At 37.4% G+C, this 27,848-nt stretch overlaps 8 protein-coding genes and 4 pseudogenes across 11 annotated transcripts; 4 read left to right on the top strand and 8 right to left on the bottom strand.

Annotated features, from left to right (window-relative positions):
* Positions 1-159: 159 nt before the first annotated feature.
* On the top strand, positions 160-4,081 carry LOC104781695 (two-component response regulator ARR1). Of its 2 annotated transcripts, none has more exons than XM_010506426.3 (6): positions 160-720; positions 1,344-1,496; positions 1,600-2,034; positions 2,115-2,191; positions 2,276-3,427; positions 3,701-4,081. In XM_010506426.3, the coding sequence occupies exons 1-6, from the start codon at positions 522-524 to the stop codon at positions 3,767-3,769; spliced, it is 2,085 nt and encodes a 694-aa protein (XP_010504728.1). In that variant the 5' UTR covers positions 160-521; the 3' UTR covers positions 3,770-4,081. The 2 variants fall into 2 exon arrangements, with proteins under 2 accessions (XP_010504728.1, XP_010504735.1); XM_010506433.3 differs by lacking the exon at positions 160-720 and adding an exon at positions 896-1,212.
* Positions 4,082-4,117: 36 nt separating this feature from the next.
* On the bottom strand, positions 4,118-6,810 carry LOC104781712 (COBRA-like protein 8). Its single transcript, XM_010506445.2, has 2 exons — positions 6,038-6,810; positions 4,118-5,713 (listed from the first exon to the last, which is right to left on the bottom strand). Exons 1-2 carry the CDS (start codon positions 6,576-6,578, stop codon positions 4,293-4,295), a joined length of 1,962 nt encoding a protein of 653 aa, XP_010504747.2. The 5' UTR covers positions 6,579-6,810; the 3' UTR covers positions 4,118-4,292.
* A 1,320-nt stretch (positions 6,811-8,130) lies between these two features.
* Positions 8,131-9,400, bottom strand: LOC104781720 (GATA transcription factor 17). Its single transcript, XM_010506454.3, has 2 exons — positions 8,970-9,400; positions 8,131-8,727 (listed from the first exon to the last, which is right to left on the bottom strand). The coding sequence occupies exons 1-2, from the start codon at positions 9,162-9,164 to the stop codon at positions 8,341-8,343; spliced, it is 582 nt and encodes a 193-aa protein (XP_010504756.1). The 5' UTR covers positions 9,165-9,400; the 3' UTR covers positions 8,131-8,340.
* A 417-nt stretch (positions 9,401-9,817) lies between these two features.
* LOC104705153 (putative F-box protein At3g17620 pseudogene) lies at positions 9,818-10,846 on the top strand (annotated as a pseudogene).
* Positions 10,847-12,069: 1,223 nt separating this feature from the next.
* Positions 12,070-13,260, top strand: LOC104705163 (putative F-box/kelch-repeat protein At3g16880 pseudogene; annotated as a pseudogene).
* A 343-nt stretch (positions 13,261-13,603) lies between these two features.
* On the bottom strand, positions 13,604-15,895 carry LOC104781729 (putative pentatricopeptide repeat-containing protein At3g16890, mitochondrial; annotated as a pseudogene). Its single transcript, XR_015558565.1, has one exon. The product of XR_015558565.1 is annotated as a putative pentatricopeptide repeat-containing protein At3g16890, mitochondrial (transcript).
* A 115-nt stretch (positions 15,896-16,010) lies between these two features.
* Positions 16,011-16,973, top strand: LOC104781735 (protein LURP-one-related 13). Its single transcript, XM_010506477.3, has 2 exons — positions 16,011-16,309; positions 16,424-16,973. Exons 1-2 carry the CDS (start codon positions 16,082-16,084, stop codon positions 16,763-16,765), a joined length of 570 nt encoding a protein of 189 aa, XP_010504779.1. The 5' UTR covers positions 16,011-16,081; the 3' UTR covers positions 16,766-16,973.
* LOC147949622 (acetate/butyrate--CoA ligase AAE7, peroxisomal pseudogene) lies at positions 16,965-17,889 on the bottom strand (annotated as a pseudogene). The gene has a single exon (XR_015558578.1). The product of XR_015558578.1 is annotated as an acetate/butyrate--CoA ligase AAE7, peroxisomal pseudogene (transcript).
* LOC104781747 (acetate/butyrate--CoA ligase AAE7, peroxisomal-like) lies at positions 16,965-19,530 on the bottom strand. The gene is made up of 3 exons (XM_087452829.1): positions 19,041-19,530; positions 18,104-18,694; positions 16,965-18,028 (listed from the first exon to the last, which is right to left on the bottom strand). Exons 1-3 carry the CDS (start codon positions 19,260-19,262, stop codon positions 17,939-17,941), a joined length of 903 nt encoding a protein of 300 aa, XP_087308955.1. The 5' UTR covers positions 19,263-19,530; the 3' UTR covers positions 16,965-17,938.
* Positions 19,531-20,515: 985 nt separating this feature from the next.
* LOC104781756 (defensin-like protein 47) lies at positions 20,516-21,173 on the bottom strand. Its single transcript, XM_010506499.3, has 2 exons — positions 21,042-21,173; positions 20,516-20,801 (listed from the first exon to the last, which is right to left on the bottom strand). Exons 1-2 carry the CDS (start codon positions 21,124-21,126, stop codon positions 20,650-20,652), a joined length of 237 nt encoding a protein of 78 aa, XP_010504801.1. The 5' UTR covers positions 21,127-21,173; the 3' UTR covers positions 20,516-20,649.
* Positions 21,174-24,880: 3,707 nt separating this feature from the next.
* LOC147949623 (defensin-like protein 47) lies at positions 24,881-25,564 on the bottom strand. Its single transcript, XM_087452845.1, has 2 exons — positions 25,408-25,564; positions 24,881-25,168 (listed from the first exon to the last, which is right to left on the bottom strand). Exons 1-2 carry the CDS (start codon positions 25,490-25,492, stop codon positions 25,017-25,019), a joined length of 237 nt encoding a protein of 78 aa, XP_087308971.1. The 5' UTR covers positions 25,493-25,564; the 3' UTR covers positions 24,881-25,016.
* A 650-nt stretch (positions 25,565-26,214) lies between these two features.
* On the bottom strand, positions 26,215-27,787 carry LOC104781765 (chitinase-like protein 2). The gene is made up of 3 exons (XM_010506510.2): positions 27,136-27,787; positions 26,889-27,048; positions 26,215-26,804 (listed from the first exon to the last, which is right to left on the bottom strand). Exons 1-3 carry the CDS (start codon positions 27,554-27,556, stop codon positions 26,378-26,380), a joined length of 1,008 nt encoding a protein of 335 aa, XP_010504812.1. The 5' UTR covers positions 27,557-27,787; the 3' UTR covers positions 26,215-26,377.
* Positions 27,788-27,848: the final 61 nt, after the last annotated feature.

Below are 27,848 nucleotides of genomic sequence, written 5' to 3' on the forward strand. Positions count from 1 at the left end.
TAGACATCTCTAATCTGCGAAAAATTTTGAGAATATAAAAGAAAGTGGGATTTAAAGTGAAACTCTTAGAAATAAATGGTCTAAATGTAGAAATGATGAAAGGCTCTGCATATAGGAATACAATTTATATATATGTAAAGTAATTATATGAATGACTATATATAATAAAACCACATCTTTTGTTTTTTTCTTCCTCTTTTTTTTTTTTTAATTAATTAATTAATATAATAATATGTAATATAGCTTTACTCTGTCTGTCTGATTAAAAAAACAGAGGAATAGAGCTCTAAGGTGAGACAAGCCATGTCTTCTTCTTCAACTCCCTAAGTCTCATCTCACCATCTCTCTCTCTTTCTTTTTCTTTTACCCCCAAATTCATATTCTCACACTACTCTCATCGTCTTCCAATTTTTCTTATTCTCTCAAATTCAACTAAAAAATCGAATAATTATTCCCTTATTTCTTTCTTTCTTGGTATATATTCTTCTTTTTTTTTTTGTTTGGGTGGGTTGGAGAGAGATATGATGAATCCGAGTCACGGAAGAGGACTCGGATCGGCTGGTGGGTCTAGTTCCGGTAGAAATCAAGTCGGTGGCGGTGGTGGTGGTGGTGAGACCGTCGTTGAGATGTTTCCATCTGGTCTTCGAGTTCTTGTAGTTGACGATGACCCTACTTGTCTCATGATCTTAGAGAGGATGCTTATGTCTTGTCTTTACGAAGGTTCGAATCCAAAAAACACAACAAGATCTTCTCTTTGTTTAACGATATAGTTTCTATGAGGAGGTCTCTCTCCTCCTCTTCCTCCAATGATGGGGTTTATTTATTTTTTGTGGTCCATTCTTTCTCTCGTAAAAATTATGGTTTATTTTGAGTAATAATTATGGTTTTTCATTTCGGTGGTTGACTAACTTTGCTCTCCCTAAAATAGAAATTTAAATTGGAGCTAATTTTTTTTTTTTTTTTGTTGTTGCTCTTTTAATTAAGATTCACATACAGTATTCATCTTGATTTAAGATCGCACTATATGATCTGGTTTCAAGATTCACTCTCTTCTCTCTAGATAACCTTTTTTTAGCAAATTACAATAAGTTGTGAGATCCATCGTGTTTGTATATATGAATAATTGAAAGGCTTTAAATGGATTCAAATCTGAGTCTCTCTGATCTTTGACTTGAGTTTTTTGGTTAAATGTCAATTTCAAGACATCTTTTGGTAGGACTTTATCTATCTACAGTTCTGTCTCTCTTTGATCTGTCTTTGGTGTTAAATCTATGTCTTTTCTTTTTAACTCTTTGGATATGGAAACACTATTGGCTGAGTTTTTTTATTTCTCTGACATGCAGTAACGAAATGCAACAGGGCAGAGCTGGCATTGTCTCTGCTCCGGAAGAACAAACATGGATTTGATATAGTCATCAGTGATGTTCATATGCCTGACATGGACGGCTTCAAGCTCCTTGAACATGTTGGTCTTGAGATGGACTTACCTGTTATTAGTACGTTCCATTATTCCCTTTAATCTCAAAGTTTGAATCTTTCTGTAGATTCTTGAACAGTTATGGATGCAATTACTGATCTTGTTTTCTGATATTCACTCAGTGATGTCTGCGGATGATTCAAAGAGTGTGGTTCTCAAGGGAGTGACGCATGGTGCCGTTGACTACCTAATCAAACCAGTACGAATGGAGGCACTCAAGAACATATGGCAGCATGTCGTTCGGAAGAGGAGGAGCGAGTGGAGCGTACCAGAACATTCTGGGAGCATTGAGGAGACAGGGGATAGGCACCTGCAGCAACACAGAGGAGGTAATGCAGCTATTTCTGGTGGTGAGGATGCAGTGGACGATAACTCGTCCTCTGTTAACGAAGGGAACAACTGGAGGAGCAACTCACGGAAGCGGAAAGACGAGGATGGGGAAGAGCAAGGTGACGATAAAGACGAAGATGCGTCTAATTTGAAGAAACCGCGTGTCGTCTGGTCTGTTGAGTTGCATCAGCAGTTTGTTGCTGCTGTTAATCAGCTCGGCGTTGAAAGTAAAGACTTAAAGCTTCTTTACATTTTGCATTTGTGGTGATTATTATGCTTAGAGTCTAATTGGTCTTGTATGGCGCAGAGGCGGTTCCTAAGAAGATCTTAGAGCTGATGAATGTTCCTGGACTAACCCGAGAAAACGTAGCCAGTCACCTCCAGGTATAATAAGTCTTATATCGGATAAAAGGAATAAGCCATTTGATTTGCATGGCTGTTCTTTAACAACTTAGTATGGACTTGCAGAAATATCGGATATATTTAAGACGGCTTGGGGGAGTATCTCACCACCAAGGCAATCTAAACAACTCGTTTATGACGGGTCAAGACGCAAGCTTTGGCCCTCTTTCAACATTAAACGGGTTTGATCTTCAAGCGTTAGCCGTCACAGGTCAGCTACCTGCTCAGAGCCTTGCACAGCTTCAAGCAGCTGGTTTAGGCCGGCCTACAATGGTCTCTAAGTCAGGATTGCCAGTTTCCTCTATTGTGGACGAGAGAAGTATCTTCAGCTTTGAAAACTCGAAAACAAGATTCGGAGAAGGGATTGGGCATCATCATGGGCAACAACAACCCCAACAGCAACAACCTCAGATGAATTTACTTCACGGTGTCCCGACAGGTTTACAACAACAGCTTCCTTTGGGTAATAGAATGAGCATTCAACAACAGATCGCTGCTGTTAGAGCTGGACATAGTGTTCAAAACAGTGGAATGCTGATGCAGTCATTGCCCCGTGGACCACCGCCAATGCTAACCTCGTCGCAGTCATCCATTAGGCAGCCAATGTTATCAAACCGCATTCCCGAGAGAAGTGGTTTCTCTGGAAGGAACAATATCCCCGAGAGCAGCCGAGTGTTACCAACAGGTTACACCAACCACCTAACAACACAACACTCATCAAGCTCATTGGCGTATAACAACTTCCAAACAGAACTCCCCGTGAACAGTTTCCCGCTAGCAAGTGCACCAGGCTTATCAGCAGTTCCAGTTAGGAAAACAAATTCTTACCAGGAAGAGGTTAACAGCTCTGAAGCTGGTTTCGCTACCCCAAGCTACGACATGTTCACCACAAGACAGAACGATTGGGATCTAAGGAATATTGGAATAGCCTTTGATTCTCACCAAGACGCAGAATCAGCTGCGTTTTCAAATTCAGAAGCTTACTCTTCTTCATCCATGTCAAGAAACAACAACACAACTTCTGCAGCCACCGAGCATGTCCGGAACCACCAGCAACAGCCACATCCGGGAATGGTTCCGCACCATCAGGTGTATGCAGACGGAAACAGCGGTTCAGTGAGGGTGAAATCTGAGAGAGTGGCGGCGGATTCAGCAGCAATGGCGTTTCACGAGCAGTACAGTAATCAAGAAGATCTTATGAGCGCACTTCTTAAGCAGGTTTGATTTGATTTTTTTTCTCTTATATAGAAGCATAATCTGATCGCTCAAGCACGCGTTTGAAAACCAAATATATAACAGTTCTCAAACGCTTTCTCACCATTGGTCACATGTCTTTCATAATTACGTAAACTACCACTACTAAGTAATTAAACAAGAAAATTCCAAAAAGTAACTAATCCAAGAACATTGACTTGTATCAACGAACAAAGACCAGTTACGGTTTAAACGTTGGCTTAACAGAACTGGAAACACAATCTTGTGTTGATACAGGAAGGGATTGCACCGGTTGATGGTGAATTCGACTTCGACGCATACTCGATCGATAACATTCCGGTTTGATTGGATTTGAAAAGCCGGTAAACCGAAGGGACTATCGGGGATTTGTATTGTATCATTTACACGACCATCTACTTCTACTTAAAATTTGTTTGATATGTATAGTCTGCATGAAATTTTAGATGGCAGATTATATACAGAAATTATTATTTATGCTAGGTTTTAATTATACATTGGCGATTTTTTTATGTTCCTCATTTATCTACTGAGGTTGTTTAGGGTTTTGATTTTTTTTTTTTTAACTTGGGTAATAAGACGTCTTGTAAGTATTTTTGAAAGTGAACTTGGATCAATGCTATAATAGGATCCTATCAAGAATTCAAGATCAAGACTTAAACCGGACTAAAAATATTAAAGCACAAGGAGTTTTGTCTATTCAATGTGTGTATACATACACTGATTACCAAAAACTGATCATAAGAAATGCAAAGAATCACACGCTGCACAAAGCACCACTCTGACTATTTTTGTAACATATCTGGTTAGAAAGAATCAAGAAACCTGTGTATTGTCCATCAAGGAACTCTTAAATCCGCAGAAACATTAGAGCCAAAAATGGTAACACCATGAGAACAAAGGTGGACATATGTCTCCTTTGACTGTTGTTCGTGGGCAGTACAGAAGGGAGTGAACATTCCTGGCCGTTGAAGTACACTTTGGTCGGAAACCCATCTCCGGAACCAACTTTGATTCCAGGAGTTAGTTTCTTGGTAAAGGACATAACAGACTGCTGTTTCCCTGGTACCCTAAAGTCCTTATCCGGGTTTTTCCCGTCACTCTCTGCCATAAGATAGTTCAGTCCAGGAAGCCCTTCCATTAAAACAGTGGTGTTCTTGCCGTTGATAGGTATGGTAGTTCCGTTGAAGGAGTAAGCTTTCTGAACACCCGGTACAGCTTTTTTCAGTTCAACCGCAGTAAACCAATCTGCAAAATCAGTTTCCCCCCAGTTGAAGAGTGTGACTCGAGCAGTCCATCCTCCTCGATAGTCTGTAGCTAGATGCCAGTTTATGGTGACTCCACAGTTATCTCCACAAGGCAAAGGGTTCGGGAGCTCGCGTCGTTTTATATCTGCCCAAGCAGTGGTAAGTTTGGTTCTGTTCTCAAACGGAATAAGAAGAGCCTGAATTGGAAGAAGTAGAGCTGGAGAGTTTGCGCTGCAAGTACGCGCCACTCTGTTGCTAGAACAACCTCCACAAGCGCAGGTTTTACAAGGGATGATCGAGTCATTGAAGTAAGAAGAGAATGAGACACAGCATTTAGGAGTAGCTGGCTGAGTGATGTTACATACGACTTGCCAGCTAGCAAACGCAGTCCGGTTTGAAGGCAAACCGCTTGGATCAGGGAACTGGCTCGAGCTGACTCGAACAGGAGGGCCACATTTGTAATCAGGGTTAATGTTACCTTTAATTTGCCAGTTCTGTGGAGGCGTTATAGCTGAGATGTTGAGATCCGGAGGCATCTTGTAAACTTGCATTTGAAAAACTGATTTGGACTTCTCTGGATCCATGGACCGTGGAAGAATCGTTCCGTTTCTGCAGCAAAACGGTATACGTCCCATAAGGGTATCGTTATATTTAGTGAGAGGGAGGTCTATGATATGTGGCCTTCTTGCACAGCTCAAGACGTTGGAGAAGTCAATTTCTTTATAGTATTTTGCTTGCGGACCACTGATGCATTCCGATGAATCGACAACACTCGGATAAGCTCCTCTGGTTGTGAAGATAAACTCATCTTTCATCCAGGCGAAACTCAGATCCCAATTGTCAAGCCGACCGAGCGGGTTATGATTCTCGATCGTGACCTGCGTCAAGTAACTCGACTGATATGGTTTGATCACATCGTACATTATGGTTAGATCTCCTTCTTGCCTAGGAAGGAACTTTTCACCAATTTTGGCTGTTGTAATGTTCGGATTTGGCGTGCAACATATTTCCAGAACATTCCCACCTGTAAAAAACAATAGAACACTTATGCCTTCAGAAAAGCCAAGCAAGTAGATTGTTTCTTAAGTAACTATAAGGTCTAAAATCTGAATTTGCTAATGAAGACTACTTCAACCAAGAGATTAGAGATAAGACTTTTTCAACGAGTGAATGATTAAATAACTATTAAGAACCAACCACTGTGACCGTTCCTCCAATTTTTCACTCTTTCTAATGCTTGCGTAATGAAAATAACAAATTCAAGATCACACAACATCCAAAAACGTTCAACACGCAACAATTCTTGAAATTTTCTTGAACAGTCAAACGCAAAACAAAATCTGTTTACCTCGTTGAGTGGGTTTGGGACAAGACCATCCATCGTTAACAAGAGTGATGTTCTTGGGAAGCGGAACTCTCGGCGGCGCAACTCCAAACTGAGTACCCACGAGCTCGACACGTGCTTCCATCTGAGCGACGTCACCCGCCGTCATAATCGCCGACTTCAAATCCGCTGAAGGAAACCCGGAGAAGATCGTCCCGTTCTCGACGCTAACCGGGAGGCTAGAACCGTCGGAGAGAACGGCGTTGGTGGCCGAAACGAGAATCTCGCGGTGGGCGAATTTGACGAAGACACGCCATGATTTAAGCTCGTCGCGTCCGTTGTTGAGCACCGTGATCGCTGACTCGAACCGGTACGGCTGGTTCTTCGTGTCGTTAGGTTTAATCTTGGTGCCGGTTGAGTAAGTATAGGAAACGAACACGCCGTTGCAGAGATTGGCGTCTGGAGAAAGCGGCGGAGGAGCTTGGGGCTGAGACGACGTTAGTGGAATCGTCGTGAAGAGAGATAACAATAGAATCCACGAAATGAAATTTGGAGTTAAACCCATGATGAGTCTTAATCTCTTTACTCACAAACACTAACCTCGTCTTTTTGAAAATTCAGAAAAGAAAAAAATTGGAGCTTTATATTTTTTGAAGAGATAAAGAGACCGCGTTAAAGAAACAGAACACCTTAGTTAGACGCTGTAATGAAAAGAGAGTTATGTGCGCGTTGAAACTTGCTTGCTTGGTTTGGTCTCATTAGTTTTTTTGTTCAAGTAAATAAAATAAGGGTTACACAAACAAATGTTATAAAAATTACAAGATGAACCATGTATTTTTTCTAATCAATCAAAAGTGCAACTCGGGTATAGACGTATAGTTATGTAATATGTGTAGATTACACTGATATCAAGCGTAGCTTATACAATGTTTGCTTAAATGATTTATTTTTGACAAAAAAGTATCTTTTTGTAAGAGTGTCTTATGGAAATGTTTGGATGTATTGAGAAGGATATATATATATATATATATTATGAAGATTTTGCGTGATTTTGGTAAAGAAAAAGGAAAACGCGTTTCCAAATTTAATAAAAGTTGATTATGAACATATCGACATAAAAGATTTCTTTCTTATAAATGTAATAATAATTAGTATTTGATTTCCATAACAATGATTTAATTTATGTATAAAAAATATACTACCATAAGTTAAAACCAAAATGAGATATGCTTTGATTAATGACATTTTCAACCTTTCCCTGAAGATTAGTATTAAATAGTCAGTTTATAAAATGTACAGGGCCTAAATTGAAGAAACTGGGTAATATAAGGGTGAAAACAGAAATGGTCAAAGAAATTCCCGTTGAGCGAGCGAGGTCGGTCTGAGCCTGAGGTGTCAACTCGCCTGACCCGTTTACTTGAATCCTTCTCCCGTGGTTTTCACCTAGGCACTTGCCCCATTTGACCACCACGGTGTCTAATTTTAAATTAAAAATTATTGTTTCGCCACCATTTTAGATTTTTGTAATTTCATAATTCATTGATAATATTTTATATATGATGACTTATTCCTATAAAAATTGGAAATGCTACGGAGTTTGAACTATTTGATTTACGTAATTGGAAATAACCACTTAGATTTACGACGAAACCTAGAAATCGATCGTTAAGGTTAAATCATATTACATAGTACATACTAATAAAATAAAAGATAACCAAGAAAAAAATATTCACTAGGGTGACAATTTACAGTTTCACTATTACATAGTTACCAAAACAATTTCAATCACAATGGAAAAAAATCGAAATTTGAAGATATTTTTTTAAAAATCTCAAACCGTACAAAATTTGAAATTTGAATTTTGCACAAAAGGAAGGAAACATAATTTTAAAAATTCAAATCAAATACGTCTTCAATGGACCAAAAAACAAAAAAAAAGGGGGCGTTGATGGAGACAGGACAACTAAAACCACGCGCCTCGATTCTCCCAACAAAGCCCAATTCCCTGGGCTAGTCAGGCCCATATAAAAAGGTACATTGACGCACCAGACAAATTACGACCAAACTCCTCATTGTTGGTGTGCATATTCAATGATTAATACAACCAAAACAAAGTGTTTTTGTTAATAATGTTTGAATTCATTAAGAGAATGAACCACATAACACATTAGTGAAACCAAAAAGAAAGAAAAAAAAACATCACTAGGGAACTTTTACACATTCATTTCATACATATTATATCTCTCTCTCTATCTAATTAAAAGTTAATTCAAAATCGCTCTCACTTAATTATTATTATTTCCTAATAACCCAAAACAAGAACCGGTTTAGGCGTAAACAGAGCTACAAGAAAGCGCCATGAGAAGCACGGCAGCTCTCTCTTCCTCACCGAGTTTCCTCCATAGTCTCTTCTTCTCAACCGCTGATCTCTTCATCACCGGAACTTTAAACCCTAAATCCAAAAATTTACTCACTCCTTTGTTATCATTGTTGTTACTGCTACTACTAGTAGTAGTCTTGCTATGATTGCTAGACTTATGATCATCATCCTCATCCTCATCTTTGTTGCTCTTCTTAACGTTTCGATCTTCAAGGTTTAGATCATTACTACTGATCTGATTGCTTTTTTTAATCTTCTTCTTCTCTTCTGATCTCACCCCAAGTGCCGCTTGTCTCTTCTTCCTACTCTTGATCCCACAAGCATTGCACAATGACTGTGCATATTTCACAAATCAACAAAAAGCAAATCTATTAGATCGCCAATTTCAAATGTGAAGAGATCAGTTCCTACTACACCAAATTGCTTCAAACTAGCTTTAGGAAACGATCAAACCAACCATAAGCATAGATCGGATCATACTAAGATGATCTTATAGCGATCTGCTGAACAGATCTACTAAAATCGGAAACTCAGAGAAGAAGGATTGAAATTGAAAAAGGGGGGGGGGGGGCTAACCTTTGGACCGGCAGGGCCACCACGCCAAAGAGGAGTACGGATAGTTCCGCAATCAACGCAAGTACGCTTAGTATCACCGGAACTACTACTACCGCCGCCGCCACTTCCACTGCTACTGCAGTTCTCGTTATCAACATCGGATAACTCTCCGGCAGAGTCGAGTTTTGTTTTGGTTTCTTCCGATCTCTCAGACATCTTCAAAAATAAGGAAATGATCGCTAATAAGTTTTGATTATAAGAGTAAGAGAGAGAGAGAGACGGCGAGGGGATGAGAGAGGCAACTGATAAAACAAACGGAGAGGTATTTTATAATTGTGTGGGAGGAAGGCGGGGGGGGGGGGCGGAGAAACCCTAGTATTTCGGGTTAGTTGAAGTTACTATTATACCCTCGAGCGGGAGCTTTTATTACTTTTGTACCACCCGCCAACCACAGAAAAAAAAATCTAAACTAGAGTCTGAATTAAAAAAAAAAGGAAATAACGAGGGAAGATTTTAATTTTTAATTTTGGTTTTAAAAAAAAAACCATTCAAACAAGATTCAAAGTGGCGCCGCATTTTTAATAAATACGCCAAAATTATTGGGCTTAATTTGATAGTCCAAGCCCATGACCACAAGACATAGATGAGAGATTGGTATGTAACCTTAAACTTATTTGAATTGACTTATGTATAAAACTCTTTCTAAAAACCCTAACTTGTACAACATCGATCCTTTGCTGAGACAATGACAATGACGAAGATATCCAATCTTCCAAGGGATTTATTTGAGGAGATATTCTCTAAACTTCCTAAAGAATCTTTGAGAGTAGTACGATATATCTGCAAAGCGTGGAACAAGTTATCCAAAGATGAGGGGTTTACAAATAAACGCCTTAGCTCAAGAAGCTACATCAAGCGAAAGAGAGTTTCTGGTGGTCATGATTAAGGATTTTAGACTTTATCTAATGAGTGTCAACCTCCATGGAATTCAAAACCAGGTTATTATTAAATCATCTATAAAGCATAAAGGTCAACTTACTAACCTTCACAACGATTCATATGATCGAGTCGGTATAACAGGAGTATGTCATTGTTCAGGGTTATTGTTATGTACCAGAGATGACTATACTAGCCTCGTGGTTTGGAACCCTTATACAGAGCAATCTCGGAGGATCGAACTGATAAGTCGTGACGGATTGAGCTTTCCTTGGTATGCTATTGGATACGAGACGAGAAACTCGTGCCGCAAGTACAAAGTTTTGAGATATAACAAATATGGTGGGTACGAAATCTATGAGTTAGACTCTAATACATGGAGGGTTCTAGATGTCAAGCCAACCATATGGGAAACATGGTTTCATCATAATGGCATCTCTGTGAAAGGTAATTCTTATTGGCATATTTATCGAGGAGAAGAATTCAATAGAAAGGCGAGAGAATTCTTGTTCTGTTTTGATTTTACAAGAGAAAGATTTGGACCGCTTATGCCTTTTCCGTTTCAGAGTAATGAAGACTGTATTGTGACTCTCTCTACTGTTAGAGAAGAGCAACTTGCCGTGTTATGTCAGCACTGGGCCTGGGCTAGGTTAAGGATGAAGATTTGGATTACTAATAAGATTGCACCCAATGAAGTATCGTGGGACAAGTTGTTCTTAGAAGTGGCTGTGGATCTATATCCACGAGCTGAACGTGAACTTGACATTAAAAATGGGTATTTCCTCGTCGACGAGAAGAAGAAAGTAGCTGTGGTTTTTGATAACAGCAAAGGGAAGGAGCACGCAGCTTTTATATTTGGAGAGAATGGATGCTATGGAACAGTGGATCTGGGAAAAACTGTAGACAAACTTTATTGGTCTCCATTTGTGTGCTCTTATATTCCAAGTTCAGTGCAAATCTAGCAATCTCTGCACCACCAGGCAAAGGGGGAAAAAATTAAAACACACTATTGATAACTCCGTTTACTTGCATATTTAATAATACTAGATCTTGCTTTGTTTTTGGTTTGTGATCTTCTTCGAACAAGATTAATAAAATTCAATTGTTAACTTTGTTTCTCATCTTACATTGTATGCCATATGCACTAATAAGTCAATTGTTAACTTCTTAAAACCAAGGATATATCTACAGTACTAAGTATAATATTATTCAAAAATTTGATGGCCAGTACAAGGAACTGAGTAAGACGACTAGTTTGAGGTTACTACAAGAAACTCATTTCTCATGTCAATATCTGGCAAAAGGATTATCGTTTCCATAACCTTACACGGTCAGGGTACAATATTAGCCCATGGCATTAGGGAGCAAACTGTATAGATACTTCAAAAGTTATTTTTGTTGTTGTGAAGCATGTTTAGTGTGCAATTGAGACCTTACTTGCCACTCCGAGGTTTGGATGGATGAGCACCTGTTCTTATTTACACAAATTATTTTTCTATTTTTGTTCGTCTTTCTCCTTTGAGTCTTGATTAATTGCCTAGGTAGCATGCCTTGTACCTTGTAAGACTTATTTTGTGATCTTGCATATAGAATTTTAAGTCGCCAAAAGAGTCATAGTTTTTGGTAAACATTAATTCATAGATTTGGATGTGATCATAATCTTTCTTTGTATCCTCCTCTAATTAATAGATACAGTAAAATCTCTATAAATTAATAATCTTTACAAATTAATAAATTTTTCTGGTCCCAAATTAGGCTAATGTAATTTCGGACATAATTAGATAATATAATAAGATAATATTTTTTTTGAAAATTCTTTATAATCTATGGTCACATCATTCATAGAAATTAATAATTATACAATATATATATATATATGTAAACATTAATTTTTTCTATAGCTCATTTCTAACATTTTTACTATATCATAACTTTTAGTTTTCTCTTCAAACCATGATAATTGTTATATTTCTTGTAACTGATTCTATAAAAATATTATTATTTATAATAATAAATCTAATACAAATTAAGAAATTCTCTCTATAAACTAATAATTATTAATTTATCAATGAAATAAAACTTCTATAAATTAGACTTTCAATGTCTAACATTATTAATTTATAGACGTTTTACTGTAATTGTATAACCTAACTTATTTCTTCCCTAAAATTCCTATTACATTGATCCTTGCTTGCGAGCTGAAACAATGACGAAGAACATGTCCGAACTTCCAAAGGAGTTGTTAGAAGAGATACTCGCTAGGGTTCCAGTGCAATCTATGAGATCAGTACGATTGACTTGCAAACAATGGAATACTTTATCCGAAGAAGAAAGCTTTACAAAGAAGCACCTCGTTCAAGTGAAAGCTGCTAGGGAGTTTATGGTGGTCATAGTGATGGATTTTAAGTTTTGTTTGATGAGCATCGATCTCCATGGAATTCACAAGGAAAGAGACGTTGAATCATCTATAGAGTGTAAAGGTGAACTTATTAACCTAATGCATGCGTTTGAAGTCTATCATTGCGGTGGTTTATTGGCATCCATCATCACAAAAGACTTCACTAGGTTTGTGGTTTGGAATCCATATTGGGGGCAAAGTCGTTGGATCGAACCTTGAACTCGTCACATACCTGATATGTATGCTATTGGATACGAGACGAGAAACTCCTGCCGCAGCTACAAACTTTTGAGTTGTGTGGATCCTATTCCTACTATTGCTGGTAGCACTCTTGAGTACGAAGTCTATGAGTTAGAATCTAATTCATGGAGGGTTCTTAATGTCGCTTCTGATTGGGCGACAAATGTTTATAGACACGGTGGTGTCTCTGTGAATGGAAATACTTATTGGTACACTCCAGAAGAAAGAATGGGTGAATACGTGATTTGTTTTGATTTTACAAGAGAGAGATTTGGACCTGCTGCCTGTGCCGTTTCGCTCTCGTAGTAGAGAGTTTGCGGTTCTCTCTAGTGTTAGAGAAGAGCAACTTGCGGTATTATTTGTGCACTGGTATTTTTGTAATATGGAGATATGGATTACTAACACGATTGAGCCCAATGATGTGTCGTGGAGAAAGTTGCTCGTAGTAGTGGACATGGAACCACTCATTGGTGTTCTGTCTAAACATATTACACGTTGGAGTTTCTTCGTTGACGAGGAGATAAAAGCCGCTGTGCTTTTTGATACAGACAAAGAGAATCAAAAAACAACCCGCAACAGAGCTTGCATCATTGGAGAGAATGGCTACTTCAAAAGTGTAGATCTCGGAGAATCTGCACGCAGAAATTTTTTTCCGGTTGGGTGCTCTTATGTTCCAAGTTCAGTGCAAATCAAGCAACTTTCAAAAGGCAAAAGCAGTTAGTCTATTTACAGTAGTACCTGAATTTTTGTTACCATTGTTTGCTTACTACTCGTGCTTTTGTCTTCAATTCTCAGCCTGTATCCCACATGAAAAAGACCAATTTGAGTCATCTCTCGAGTTCAAATATATATCAGTAGCTTAAAAAAGAGCAAGTAGATGATTGATAAAGCCTTCATGTTGTATAATACTAGCTTGAGATGGAAACAACAAAATTATTCAATACTCATGAATATAATCTGGCCAAAACTACTGTGGTCTCCTAAACTTTTACCACTTTTACACGGTAAGGGTATATAATTAGGGACGAGGCCATCTGCATCTAGTGTTAAACATACAAAAATATTTTGCACTTCGACTGTCAAGTACCAATCAACTGCCACTACCATTGCCGCCACTTTCTCGGACACAGAAAGATGTAAAATCTCTGATCAATCAAAAGAACAAAACTTAATACTCTGTCCTGCATTTTCGCTCATGTTCTGTTTCTCTTGCGTCTGCATCAAAGAGGCAAACCATGGCCAAGATCGGGTTCTTTCTCAGACATTTTCAAATGAAAGAACCCACTTTTCTGGTCCCTAAGCCTTCATCGGGTATTCAAACTCCCGAGGATTAGATTTCTATGAGGCTGACACGGTTTCTCTCGAGAGTCCACTTTGTCTCAGATCAAGTTCTTCACAAGACGCTTAGTATATGAATCCGGAACACATCCATGTCTTTCCATTGAACTGAACATATCTCTTGCTTCACTCTCTCTTCCAGATTCACTTAGAGCTTTGATGAGAATGCTGTATGTAAAGTTATCTGGTTTCAAACCAATCTTCAACATTATTTTAAGAAAATCCTCAGCTTTCTTAACCTTTCTCATCTTGCAAAAACTCTGAATAATCGCATTGCACGCATAAAGGTCTGGACTTAACCCGTTTTCCTTCATCTTCGCAAACAGCTTCACTGATCTACCAATATCTCCGGTGGAACAAGAGGAGCGAATCAGGATATTGTACGTGATCTCATTAGGCTCAATCCCCCATTCCAACATCTCCTTGAAACAGTCAAATGCATCTTTGATTTCTTTTGCTCGGCAAAGACAGTTTATAATCAAACTAAAAGTAATCACGTCTGGTTTGCAACCATGTTCAAGAAGCTTCTCTAGTACACCGTGAACCTTCTTTACATCGCCCCTCACACTATAACCGCTCAGAAAGGTATTGAAAGTTACAAGATTCGGAGAAATACCTCTATCCTCCATCTCTGTTAAGAACATAGCTGCACGCTCTATCCGTCGAGCCTTGCAGAGACAGTCGATAACCGCATTATAAGTATATACACTTGACAGAAGCCCTTCAAGACCCATTTGTTTCAGATACCTGTCACCTTCGGAGAACCTACGAGCATTCAACAGAGCTTGAACTACAACAAGATAACAGTTGAATCCTGGCTTAACCCCACGGCTGACAAAACCATCAAATATCCCACACGTCTCAACAAGATCATGCCCTTCTAAAAGACAATTCATTGCAGCATTAAACGTTGAGCTATCCGTAACATAACTTCGCTCACCTGTTTTCCTCAAGAACAGAGCAGTCTCTTTAGCCATCGAGTTGTTTGAAAGACAATACAACACAGTATCATAACCTACTCTTTGCAAGTTTGAGTCTTTCTCCATAAACACAAGCAAAACCTCAAATGCTTCACACGGAGGCAAGCAACGGAAAACCCCATGAACCAAAGTTCTGATCGTAGCTTCATTAGGGTTCAAATTTCTCACCCGCATAATCTCCAACTGCTTCAACGCCTCCTCTACCCTCCCTGCTATCAAAAACCCATCGATCAAAATCGTGTATGTGAACACATTAGGTCTGTTCCCTTCTCGTTCCATCTGTTTAACCAATCGAATCGCCTCATCAACCACACCTTTCTTGCAAACACCATGGATGAGTATATTATAAGTAAACCTATCCGGTTTACAACCATCACTACCCATCTGCTGAAACTTCAGGTAAGCCAAATCAAGTGAACTAGACTTCACCAACGCATCAATCACAGCGTTATAAAGCCTTGTGCTTGGTTTCATCCCAAGGAATGATATCTGAGCAAAAACATCATTACAGTACTTAGCTAAACCTAATCTTCCCCAGCTTCCGATCAAAACACACATCAATTCATCAGTAATCCGATACCCTGATTCTCTAATCTCCTTAAGCAAATCCATAGACAGCAATAAAGGACCTTTACGGAAAAGTGCGTTCCCTAGAACGCTCTTTAAAGACTGATCCTTGGCGTAAACCGGGTCGAAGTTAGAGACCCAGAGGTAAAACCGTAGGGAATGTAATGGGTTGTCTTGATTCTGCAAAACGCTGATTACGAATCGAGTGTTTAATCCAATTCGGTGAGTGGTGAATTCTTGATTCAGGAGCAAAAACCAATCTTTTCTCTCTATGACTTGCGAGATGTAACGCTGGTTCAGAGGATTTGTGGGTTGACCTGAGGGATTTAGGGTTTTTGAGGGTTTGGGGTTTAGAGATTTGGCAGGTTTCGTTGCTGCCGCCGCTGCTGCTGCTACTCTAGATGCTGAAGAAGCAAAGCCTCTCATGTCAGACCTGTACGGTTCTCGAGAGTGACCAGAACGGAGCTGAGTGAAAGTGAAAACATTGCTTTTGGTTTCTCTAAACCTGAAGACGATGGTTCTTAAAACGATGTCGTTTATACACCAATGAGTTTCGAATTAAATTTTAAAAGTATTTTATAGTATCAGAAAAAGTCATGTGACGACCAAAGAAGAGATCAATAAATTCTAGCTTCGATAAAATGTCTTCTACTTTGAAACAAACAAAACAATAAATGGCAAAACAAGATCCCACTAGCAGCAGCAACACGATACCAATACCACCGCTCGTAGGATCTGAGTTTGTTCGTCCTCAAACGTTAGATCTTATCATCACCGGAGATACGGTGAAGGACACCACCGGGAACAAAGTTTTCAAAGTCAAAACGCCTCTCTTTGGTCTCCACAACAAAAGAATTTTGCTTGATCCTAATGACTCTCCCATTCTCACCATGAAAATGAAGGTTAACTATTTAGTTTTTCTTTACTCTTGATTACTATGAATATTTTCTTGATTGTGTTAACCGGTCGATTTTTTCATGATTCTGTTGATTCTTGGTTATGCCTTGTATATGAAGGTGACTAGTAAGCACGATCGATGGCAAGTGTATAGAGGAAATGATTTGGATGATAAGATCTTCACGGTTAAAAGATCTTCGACGGTTCAATTGAAGACAAGAGTTGAAGTATTCTTGAAACATAACCAGACCAGAGAAGCGTCTTGTGATTTCACTATTAAAGGCCGGTTTATGAAACGTGCATGTACAATCTATGTTGGAGACTCGACCAAAATCATCGCTCAAGTACATGAAGGAGACAAGAGATTAGTGGCTACAATATACCCCAATGTTGACCACGCTTTTATTGTTACACTTATCTTTATATTTGACCTCATTAATATGGTTGGGGCTGGAATTTGATTACTACTATTAGTTTGAGCCTTGAGAGAAAGAGTTGACAATTTTACATTGTCTATCTGTAAATGTGTGTGTGTGTTTCTGTCACCTTCCTGGCCAGGCCAATGTGTGTTATTATATTTTTGTGTGTTTACATGTGTATCTCTCAATTGTCGTATGATACTTTGCACCATTGTTTCGATTTCCATGTGAGAAAAATTACTGTTGCAAAGGGCAATGATTTATTTATAAACAAAAAAAGTTGACAATGAAAACAAAACAATTTGGAAATTCTCTGTTATCATATGGAAGTATACAAAGACAACGTTCCACAAAACATACAAACACCTTATTTTCAAAATGATGTCCTTATGAGTTTTTATCACTTCCTATAACCTGCTCCTTGGTACCGGTCCCATCTCTTTGGCCTTAGTCCTCAGAACATGCTTCTGAATTTTTCCAGTAGCGGTCTTTGGTAATGGCCCAAACACCACTGACTTTGGGACCCAATACGCCGGAAGCTTCTCCCGGCAGAATCTCATTATACCCTGAGCCAACTTATTCTGGTCTTGCTTCTCGTAACCGCTCTTAAGTGTTACAAACGCACAAGGAGATTCTTGCCATCGCTCGTCTGGCCTGGCCACAACAGAGGCTTCAAGAACCGCTGGGTGCTGGTACACTACGTTTTCGACCTCGACACTGCTTATATTCTCACCGCCAGAGATTATAATGTCCTTTGACCTGTCCTTGATCTCGATATAGTTGTCCGGATGTTTCACTGCGATATCCCCCGAGTGGAACCATCCGCCAGCAAAAGTCTCTTTGTTCGTTTCTGGATTCTTTAGATAGCCTTTCATCACAATGTTCCCTCGGAAAACTATCTCTCCAGCGGTTTTCCCGTCTGCAGGAACAGGTTTTCCAGTCAGAGTGTCGATGACGTCAAGCTGCTCCATTCCGGTATAGCGGACACCTTGGCGGGCATTGAGCTTGGCCTGAGTCTCAGGAGGGAGGGAATCCCACTCAGGTTTCCAAGCGCACACGGTGGAAGGACCGTAAGTCTCGGAAAGCCCATAGGTGTGAGTGACTCGGAAGCCCTTCTTGCTCATGGAGAAGAGAACAGAAGGTGGTGGAGCAGCTCCTGCGGTCATGACATGGACTGTATGGGGAAGAGGAAGGATAGTATCCTCTTGAGGAGCATTAACAATAGTGTTGAGGACCACAGGCGCTGCACCAAAAATGGGTTACCTTGTACTTGGCTATGCTTGAATACACTTCCTTAGCCGTCACCTGAAACAAAAATTTAATCAGGACTTCTGATCTATGTCAACTTCTTTAATAAGTGAAATGACTCTCAAGTACTACCTGACGGAGACAGATGCTTGTACCGGATAGCACAGCAAGGGACCAAGGGAAACACCAACCGTTGCAATGGAACATTGGGAGAGTCCACAAGTAAACAGGACCTTCTTGCATTCCCCAAATGAGCGGATTGCTCATAGCCATTATATATGCTCCTCGATGGTGAAGCACCACTCCTTTCGGGCTGGCAGTTGTTCCCGAGGTGTAACCAAGAGCGATGCTCTGCCACTCATCAACCGGTGGCTGCCACGGATAGTTCGGGTCTCCAGTCCCAAGAAAATCCTCATATTCTATGGCTCCTTTAGACAAAGCACGGTTAAGCGACTCGGGAGGACAGGTGTGATCACCAATAACAATTAAAAGTGGGCGTTTGAAACTGCTTCCAGCTTTCTCCTCCATAACTCTCAAAGATTCCTCCGCCAGAGTAAAGAACTCTTGATCCACCATAATAACAGCGCTCTGAGAGTGACCGAGAAGGAAAGCTATTGTTGGAGCATTGAGACGGATGTTAACACAATTCAAGACGGCTCCACACATTGGTACTCCGAAATGAGATTCGTACATTGCTGGAATGTTTGGTGCAATAATAGCCACCTGAAACAACGCAAAGCGCCATTCTTTAACATTGCAATAAGAACCAAACAACCAAATCAATACTGTTCATGACCAATGCATCAATGAACAAGATTCATGATATGATTCCACAACACAGATTCTATATGAAATCGATTTGTGATCTCCTAATTAAGGCAAATCTTAAGTAATCAAAATATCTAGCCACTTGTATGTGTTTCTTCAATTATGGAAACATGGAAATATTTGATTTTGTTCAAAATACAAAACGATTCAATGTTATCGGAAAAGAAAATATCAGCTAGAGTCAACACCTACACCAAAGAATCCACAGGAGGTTCTGGAAAAGAGCAAAAAAAGCGATTACCGTGGAACCGGGACCGATGGATCGATCGGCGAGAGCGGAGGCGAGTCGGCGACACCGTTCATAAGTCTGACGCCACGTGTACTCCCGAGATCCGTGAATCACAGATTTTCGCGTCGGATGAATCGCCGCAGCCCTGTCTAAGAACCAGAGCGGCGTCAACGCCGTGTAGTTGGCCTGAATCTTGGGAAGATCGTCGATGTCACGCAACTTCGTTGCCGCCATATCCGACTCTCTCTCTCTCTCTCTTCGTTTTTTTTTTTTTTTTTTGGGGTTGGTTTGTTTATTCAAATCTGGGGAGAGTGGAGAACCCAATCACAAAGACGTTGATGAAGAAGTCGTAAAGGTAAGAGGAGGAAAAGCTTATATGGAGGAGTGTGTGTGTCTGGTTGTTTTTGGGTGAGGTGTGTAATTGCCACGTGTCGTTTTTTGTTTTTGTTTTTGTTTTTTCCCCGGTTTTAATTTTGTTAGCGGACCGGAAAAAAAAATACCCAAGATTAATTTGAACCGAACAACATTTGTAAGGTCGTCGATGCAAAATTGAGGATCAGGCTGTGACTGTTACTGATCAGATGGGAAGGTTTTTATTGGATTTTTTTTCTTCTATTATATGTATATGATGGTCCAAAAAGAATTAAGAGAGTAGTTCTATTTTTTTTTTCTTTTTAATCAAAAAAAATATTAGTGGCCAGTACTATTCTACAAAGGAAGAAAATGGCAAGAGTATCACGTTATTTACATGTGTTGGAGATTAGTTTGTGTTTTGATTTAAAATTTCTTAATTTATCAACAAATTATAACGTAATTTATTTTTTTTAATTTACAAGATTAATAAGATAGCAATAATAAATCGCGATATATTAGTAATAAGTATGTTTGTAATTAATTTGCCATTTTGCTGGTCTCAATATTGTTTGACTAATAGCAATTATATACGCTCACTTATTGTAATAAATTGATAGAAATCGAAAGTAAGTGTGGATTGTCTCAATTTATTTCATATTGTTTTTCCCATGAAATACCATGGTATAAGATCACACTACATAAATCACAGAAAAATAAGTAAAAACTATTTTGCTACAATTTTTTTTTTTTTTTTTTTGTTTTTTTGTTTTTTTGGGCAAACCGTTTAGCTACAATTTGATCACCACGTTCTCTTACCAAAACTGGCGCTAAACATTATCTATCTTACCCAGAAAGCATTTTTGTATATCCTTATCCATCGAGATCACATTAAAAAGACCAAGAGCTCTACTAGATTTGACCTGACTAGATCTGATCGGGAAAGCCTACTTAACTAGATAAAGAAAGAATGACGTACGTAGGTACTCCAAACAACTCGTCTTTACGGCGTTCTTTCTTTTTTCTTTATCTACCTAATATTGTAATTCTGCTTTTCATTGGCGTATATATAATCACATTTCCTTGATGGCTTTGGATGGTAATTAATTGCTTTTAGTTAACTATTCTACGGTAAATGAATCATCACAGATTATTTATTGCATTTATTTGTAAAAGCAAGATACAAATTAAATCCAATATTTTAGAGAATAGTCAATTATACCATCTTCGAATAGTCAATTTTGAGAGAGAGAGAGCATATATAATTGTACTACTTTTGGCAACAACATTTCACAGGACATGGAATACAAGGAGAACCACAGTCTCCACTTCTAAATCCAGCATTTTTACAGTTGTTATTACATTCTTCCCGTCCGTAGTATTCCGAACACGGCCCATGGCAGTTGTCAAATGAAAAATTTTCTACACAATCGATACAAGCATGTGTAAATTAATCTTATATAACATTTCAATAAAAAAGATGTAGTTATATAACATTTCCAAATGATAAAATTTTAACACAAACTTTTGAATGCATGTCTATATATACATAGAAACAAAAACATGGTCAGTTCAAATTCTACATAGATATTTAAATTAAATGTAGCTTTTGACATGTTCTTTGCTAATTTGCAAAATAAAACTAAACCAAACTAAATATACCTGAAGCCAAAACGTTGTGGCTAGACAATGAAACTGCAAATATCATTGCAAAGAAACAAATCACCAAAGTTTTTGTACTACCCATAGTAAATTTTTTTATGAACTCTAATGAGGTATTGAAATGTTTATATTTTTTCAGATCTTAGAGATTGACTCTATTTATATTAACTTTTGGTCTTTAATTTTTTATTATTATTAATTGAATTTCCATCTTTTTGGTCAAAGTTGTCTTTTTCTTTTTGGGGGAAAAATTCATTTACATTTATGAATTTGTAAATATTTACAGTTAATGATCATAAATGAGAACTTAAAACTTCAAAGAGTGTTTGACACTTGTGAATATATATGGTTAAAGACAATTTGTTGGATATATTATCATTATGATCAATCAATATCTTAAGTTAAATGCTAAATTTAATTTCATAATTCAATATTGGAAATTTTTTGTTTATAATTAGGTATATGGTATCAATTTTCTTTGATTTTAAAATTGATATAGAAAATAAATTGAAATGAAAATTACATATTATAATATGTAAGATCATTAACTTCTTTTGGTTGAAGGTAAAATTATTAAATTTTTGTGCTAGAGGTGCTTCAACCCAAACAAACCAATCCTATCCGATCTTAACTAAAACAAATATATTCATTCGGAAAAATTGAACCATATCACCGCCACAATAGTTAAAAAGTCCGTTGTTGGTTCAAAATGACACCTTCTTTATTATAAATAAATCATTTCTGAAATTTTGGATCGTAAAATTTTGTGAATAGGAGTTTTCGGATCCATTAAAACATATAGCACTTCTTTTGTTCGAACTAGGATTTTATCTTCATCCTTTTGGTCTGTGGAAAATATTGTAATTCGTACGTATATTTTTACAAAATATATATAAAAACCAAGCCCATGCAAAAGTCAAGACACATATACTGACCAAACTCGAGTTCTTTTTCAAAAGTCAACCGAACCATATTTCATAAAAACATCACTCAAGAAGAGGAACCAGAGCTCGGAGGAGGAGAGGAGGAAGTGAAAGGCTCTTGATCGGTGCACGATAGATACTCGTGAGGGCCAGCTTCTTTTCGTCCAACGCCTATCAGATCTAGGTAATACATATAGAGAGATCTACAAGATCACATGATTAATAAATATAGAATATATTGTCATTCTATATTGACCGGCCCAAGAAGCTGGTAATACAACGCCTATCAGATCTATATGTTTGCAATCATTATAGTTTATGAAACTCTTCTACTATATAATTCTATGTAACATAGAGCTTATGATTATGATAGTCAATATACTATTTCCTAATCATTTTTTGTTTTTTAATGTAATGTTAAATTATATTGAAAAAGAAAAAACGTTTTTACAATTAGTGCAACAGTTCTCTTGTGGTTTCAAAACAGAGTATATTTCCTAAGCACTAAGATGTTCTCTTCTCATCATATTAATAACAATACAAGTAGTGAGAAACTATGTTGTTCATCTCATCGTTGTCGAATCCGCTGTTGCAGATTTGATCGCCGTAAAGAACGTTTATGGTAGCTCCGTATCCAGGGGTTCGTTTCGACGCCGTGTCGTTCTTTGTCTGCTTCCATTTTCCCACGAATACATCGGGAAAGTGGGGTGGGGCGATGAAATTACCAAGTAGGAATACTTTGGCCCGCACATGACAACACATATGGGATCTGGCTATTTTCTCGACAACAGTTTTGGAAAAAGTATTTATATGTGCAACATAGAAATTGCATTGTCCGAAAGTTCCAACCACTTCAAGATTTCACCATAGAAGGAAATCACCCTGTTTATTACCACGCCAAGAAGTCGAACAATCCTGAGCTTAAGTGGCGTAACCAAGTGGCGTGAGTCATATAGTCATATGGGCATAGTTATATGTAGATAATGCGGTTCGAGTCGTTACATCCAGTCATCTCCATTACGCTACATATAATTAATCTTCGTTGGCAACTATAACGAGTTTTATTTTACTCCAAAAACAAAAAGGTTTATAACCGCTATCTTTAGTACGATCGATTAAGACAGTTTGAACTTTGAACGTAACTTTCCGAATTAGTCTATTTAAAGAAAACATGTAATTAGTAGTAAACTAATTCAAATATATTCTAAATTTCTAATCATGATTTGGCTATATACGATTTGGTAAGATTTTGGTGTTCTTATAAAATATTTAATCAGTGGAGGATAAATGATAGAGATAAAGTATAGTCTGCATTTTTTTTTTCTTTTCTTTTAGACATTTTGCAAATCATATTCAAGAACGGTATAGTTTGTCAATTACTTTTTTTTTTGTCTAATGATAATTTGTTCGCATGATTTTTTTTTTTTTTTTTGTGTTATCAAACATTCTGATTAGGGGTTTGCATACTCGTTTACTTATTTATCTTCTTTAATAACTACACCCCAAAAGTCACAAACAGACATATCAAAGTAAAAATAAAGACCAAAAAAAATATATATATGAAGAACAAGAATACAATTTTAATAAAATGCATTTCAGGGTAACTCGAGTGTTTCAAACAAACGTGGGCCGGTCCGTTTGACACCTCAAATGGAGACATGCGATCACAGTTTATCTTAACATGGGATTCGACTCTTCTATCTATTTTCGGCTTGTTGTTCTTGGCTTCTTGCTTGTTTTGTTTTTCTGATTTTTTTAATTTTTCTTGCTTGTTTTTTTTTTTTTTTTTTTTTAATTTGTTTATCGTTCCTTATGACTTAAAATGATATCTTAAATAACCTCAGCTGGGTATAATTAAAGTCTACTAACCAACTCATGTTTCATTCAATAATTAAGATGTGAGCTAATTACCTTCACATCTTCTTTACTTGGAGCTTGAACATCATTATCGATCGTCATACTAACCACTAACCAGCTTCTTTTTCCTCAATTATCTTTAAGTAAACATTTTCCCATATGCTCCCTTCTCCAGCTCCACAATCTAAACAAGCGTATATACTACTCACTCTTTTGTATCATAGTAAGCGAAAGATTAATTGGAAGAGGTCTCAAATTTTATGTTAAAGGTTTTGAGGACTATTTCATTCATTGCAATAACGCGAAAGCGTTTCATCATTGAATGATCGACAGATATAGCTTGGAGAGAGCAATGTTACAATCTGTAATATCATCGATTTTTTTTTTTCTTTTCTAAGGCAAACGTCGGTTGACATTTAATTTAGAACACAATTCTATAAATATTTATACTAGTATAATTAACTAGGCTGGTGTCCCAATAAATGGGCCATACTATTTTTCCCAAAGAAAACACTGATTATTAATAAATGGTCTTCTTCGCTCTGCGGACATTTGACGCCACCACCTCTGTCTAACTCGAGTTTTACTTTTTTTTTGCTGAGCTGAAAAAAGAAATAAGCTCTTATTTCCAATTTTTTTTTTTTTTTTAAATGAACCTTGTGCAAATGCACTCCCCACATATGTGTGTAGAACCGGCCTTGTTGGTGTCCAGGCCATAAGTTTGCCGGTTTGACTGATCAAGTTTCAACCACTAGATAAATTTGATACGAAAAATTCTTATGGTGTCCAACATCGTAAACTCTTCTGACATTATTTGCTTAAACCAACGATTATTTTCCTAACTAATGGATTTTCTAAATTTTATCTTAAATTGTAACTTTGACTAATATTAATATCTCTCCATCTTCATCTTCATCTTCATCTTCAAACATATACTATAGTAATATGATAATATTGAGTTATATAATAAGAGTTGTAATGAATTTCATCATTATTATGCTATTTACGTTAGGTTTAGTATAAGGTTTATTATATAGCAGATTTCAAGAGAAATTTATTATAATAAACTGTTTCTTATTTTATTGAATTTATTTTTAAAAGCAAAATACAAATTAAATCCAATAATTTAGAGAATATATATACGATCTTAGAATCGTCAAATTTGAGAGAGAGAGAGAGAGCATATATAAGTGTACTATAATTGGCAACAACATTTCACAGGACATGGAATACAAGGAGAACCACAGTCTCCACCTTTAAATCCAATATTTTTACAGTCCTTCATACATTCCTCCCGTCCATAGAATTCTGAACATGGCGTACGGCAGTTGTCAAATGAAAATTTTTCTACACAATCAATGCAAACATTTGTAAATTAATCTTATATAACACTTCAATAAAAAGATAGTTATATAACATGTCCAAATGATAAAAATTTAACAAAAACTTTTGAATGCATGTCTATATATACATAGAAAACAAAACATGGTCAATTCAAATTTTACATAGATATTTAAATTAAATATAGCTTTTGATATGATCTCTATCAATTTGCAAAATAAAAATGAACCAAACTTGAAATATACCTGAAGCCAAAACATTGTGGCTAGACAATGAAACTGCAAATATCATTGCAAGGAAACAAATCACCAAAGTTTTCGTACTACCCATAATATTTTTTTCTATGAACTCTGTTGAGGTATTTCTTGGAGATTGACTCTATTTATATAATTTATGATCTTTAATTTATTATTATTATTATTATTGTTGTTGTTATTATTATTATTAATTGAGTTTCCATATTTTTGGTCAAATTTGTCTTTTTGGGGGAAAAATTCATTTACATTTATGAATATGTAAATATTTACAGATAATGATCATAGATGAGAACTTAAAACTTCAAAAAGTGTTTGACACTTGTGAATATATATGGTTTAAGATAATTTTTTGGATATATTATCATTATGATCAATCAATATCTTAAGTTAAAGGCAAAATTTTAATTTCATAATTCAATATTGGAAAATTTTGTTTAAAATTAGGTGTATGGTATAAATTTTCTTTGATTTTAAAACTGATAATAAAAGATAAATTGAAATATAATGAAAATTACATATTATGATCATTAACTTTTTTTGGTTAAAGATAAAACTATTAAATTTTTGTGCTAGAGGTGCTTCAACCCAAACAAACCAATCCTATCCGATCTTAACCAAAACAAAATATTCATTCGGAAAAATTGAACCATATCACCTGCCACAATAGTTATCAAGTCCGTTGTTGGTTCAAAGTGGCACCTTCATAATTATAAATAAAACATTTCTGAATTTTGGATCGTAAAATTTTGTGAATAGAGTTTTGTGAATATAGCATTTCTTCTGATCGAACTAGGATTTTATCTTAACCTTCTGGTGTGGAAAATATTGTAATTCGTACGTATATCTTTACAAAATATTTTTAAAAAACCAAGCCCATGCAAAAGTCAAGACACATATACTGACCAAACTCGAGTTCTTTTTCAAAAGTCAACCGAACCATATTTCATAAAAACATCACTCAAGAAGAGGAACCAGAGCTCGGAGGAGCAGAGGAGGAAGTGAAAGGCTCTTGATCGGCGCACGATAGAAACTCGTGCGGACCAGCTTCTTCTCTTCCAACGCCTATCAGATCCAGATAATACAAGTAGTGAGAAATGATGTTGTTCATCTCATCGTTATCGAATCCGCTGTTGCAGATTTGATCGCCATAAAGAACGTTTATGGTGGCTCCGAATCCGGGGGTTCGTTTCGACGCTGTGTCGTTCTTCGTCGGCTTCCATTTCCCGACGAATACGTCGTGCGCTGACGGCAAATGTTTCTTCGGTGGCGTCATCCACCGCCAAATCGCCGCCTGAAAAGCCAACGTGGCGTTGTTCTCTAGATACTCTGGGTGACTCAGTAGGTCCATTTTCAAAGCTTCCCCGGTTTGACCATAATTGTAATTCCTAAAACCAGACCAGCGAAAACGAAGTCGAACCGGGGAATTAAATTAGAGTAAACCAGAATTGTTTAATTGTAAGACTACGTACCAGTAAACCGGTAAAGCTCCTCGACCGTGGTACGAGACTCCGGGAGTACAAGGATACGTCAATTTATAGTAATCGTCGCAATACAGCTTATCAGGACTCATCTCCTTGTTGTAACACAATCCCCAAGCTAATGGTCCCCCCGTTGCAACCCCGTACCCGCCTTTAAAATAAATGATTGTACCGGTGATTAGCGATTCCAATTCCCGGTTAACAAACCGGTTTGGATCATAAAAATGTCTTAACTTACACGAGGTTTTGCTTCCAACGTGGCCAAGAAACGCAGCGACTTCCTTCATCCCTTGAAGTTTCTCACCGGTAGTACCGAACCCAAGAGGCTGATACTCAGCAGCGGCGGTGATGAATGATCGGTAATCCCAAAAACCGACGGCGTGAGCCACCGGACTGTTACGCTTAGAGAATAGTTCTTCGAATTGGTATGTGTCAAAGAAATCGGAGATTGTATGGTTACAACAATACGCGGACCATCCTTTACATTCCCATCCTTTGTTGCATAACTTTTTGCCCTTCACAATCTTCACCAGAGGCTTTCTCGCTGAACTAGAAGTCTCGGAACCTTCCTCTTCCGCTGTGACTAGAGATCCTGTCTGACACACGACCAATGCCATCGTGAGAAGCAGCACGAAGAATAATAGCGGTTTCGAAACCATGGTTTATCAAAAAAGTTGTTGGTCTTTTTGCTTAACGATGCGATCATTAATTGTTTGTGTATAATTATTATATACAAACATATAGGCCTAGAGACTATAGAGTAGTGTCGTGTTCGTTTTAGGAGGAATCGGGTTTTCGGGATTTGGTGGGGTTTTTTGCTTGGTTTTGAAGTTTCTTAGAGTGGAAGTTACATCTTGAGAAGGTTGGTTGGACTTGGAGCATGGACACGTAGAATTATAAACTTTATATTTCTAGCAAAATGGTTTAATCTACTGCAACGCAATTAAACTT

The sequence above is a fragment of the Camelina sativa genome, chromosome 1 (assembly GCF_030686135.1).
Source record: "Camelina sativa cultivar CO46 ecotype springtype chromosome 1, ASM3068613v1".
Classification (NCBI taxonomy): domain Eukaryota; kingdom Viridiplantae; phylum Streptophyta; class Magnoliopsida; order Brassicales; family Brassicaceae; genus Camelina; species Camelina sativa.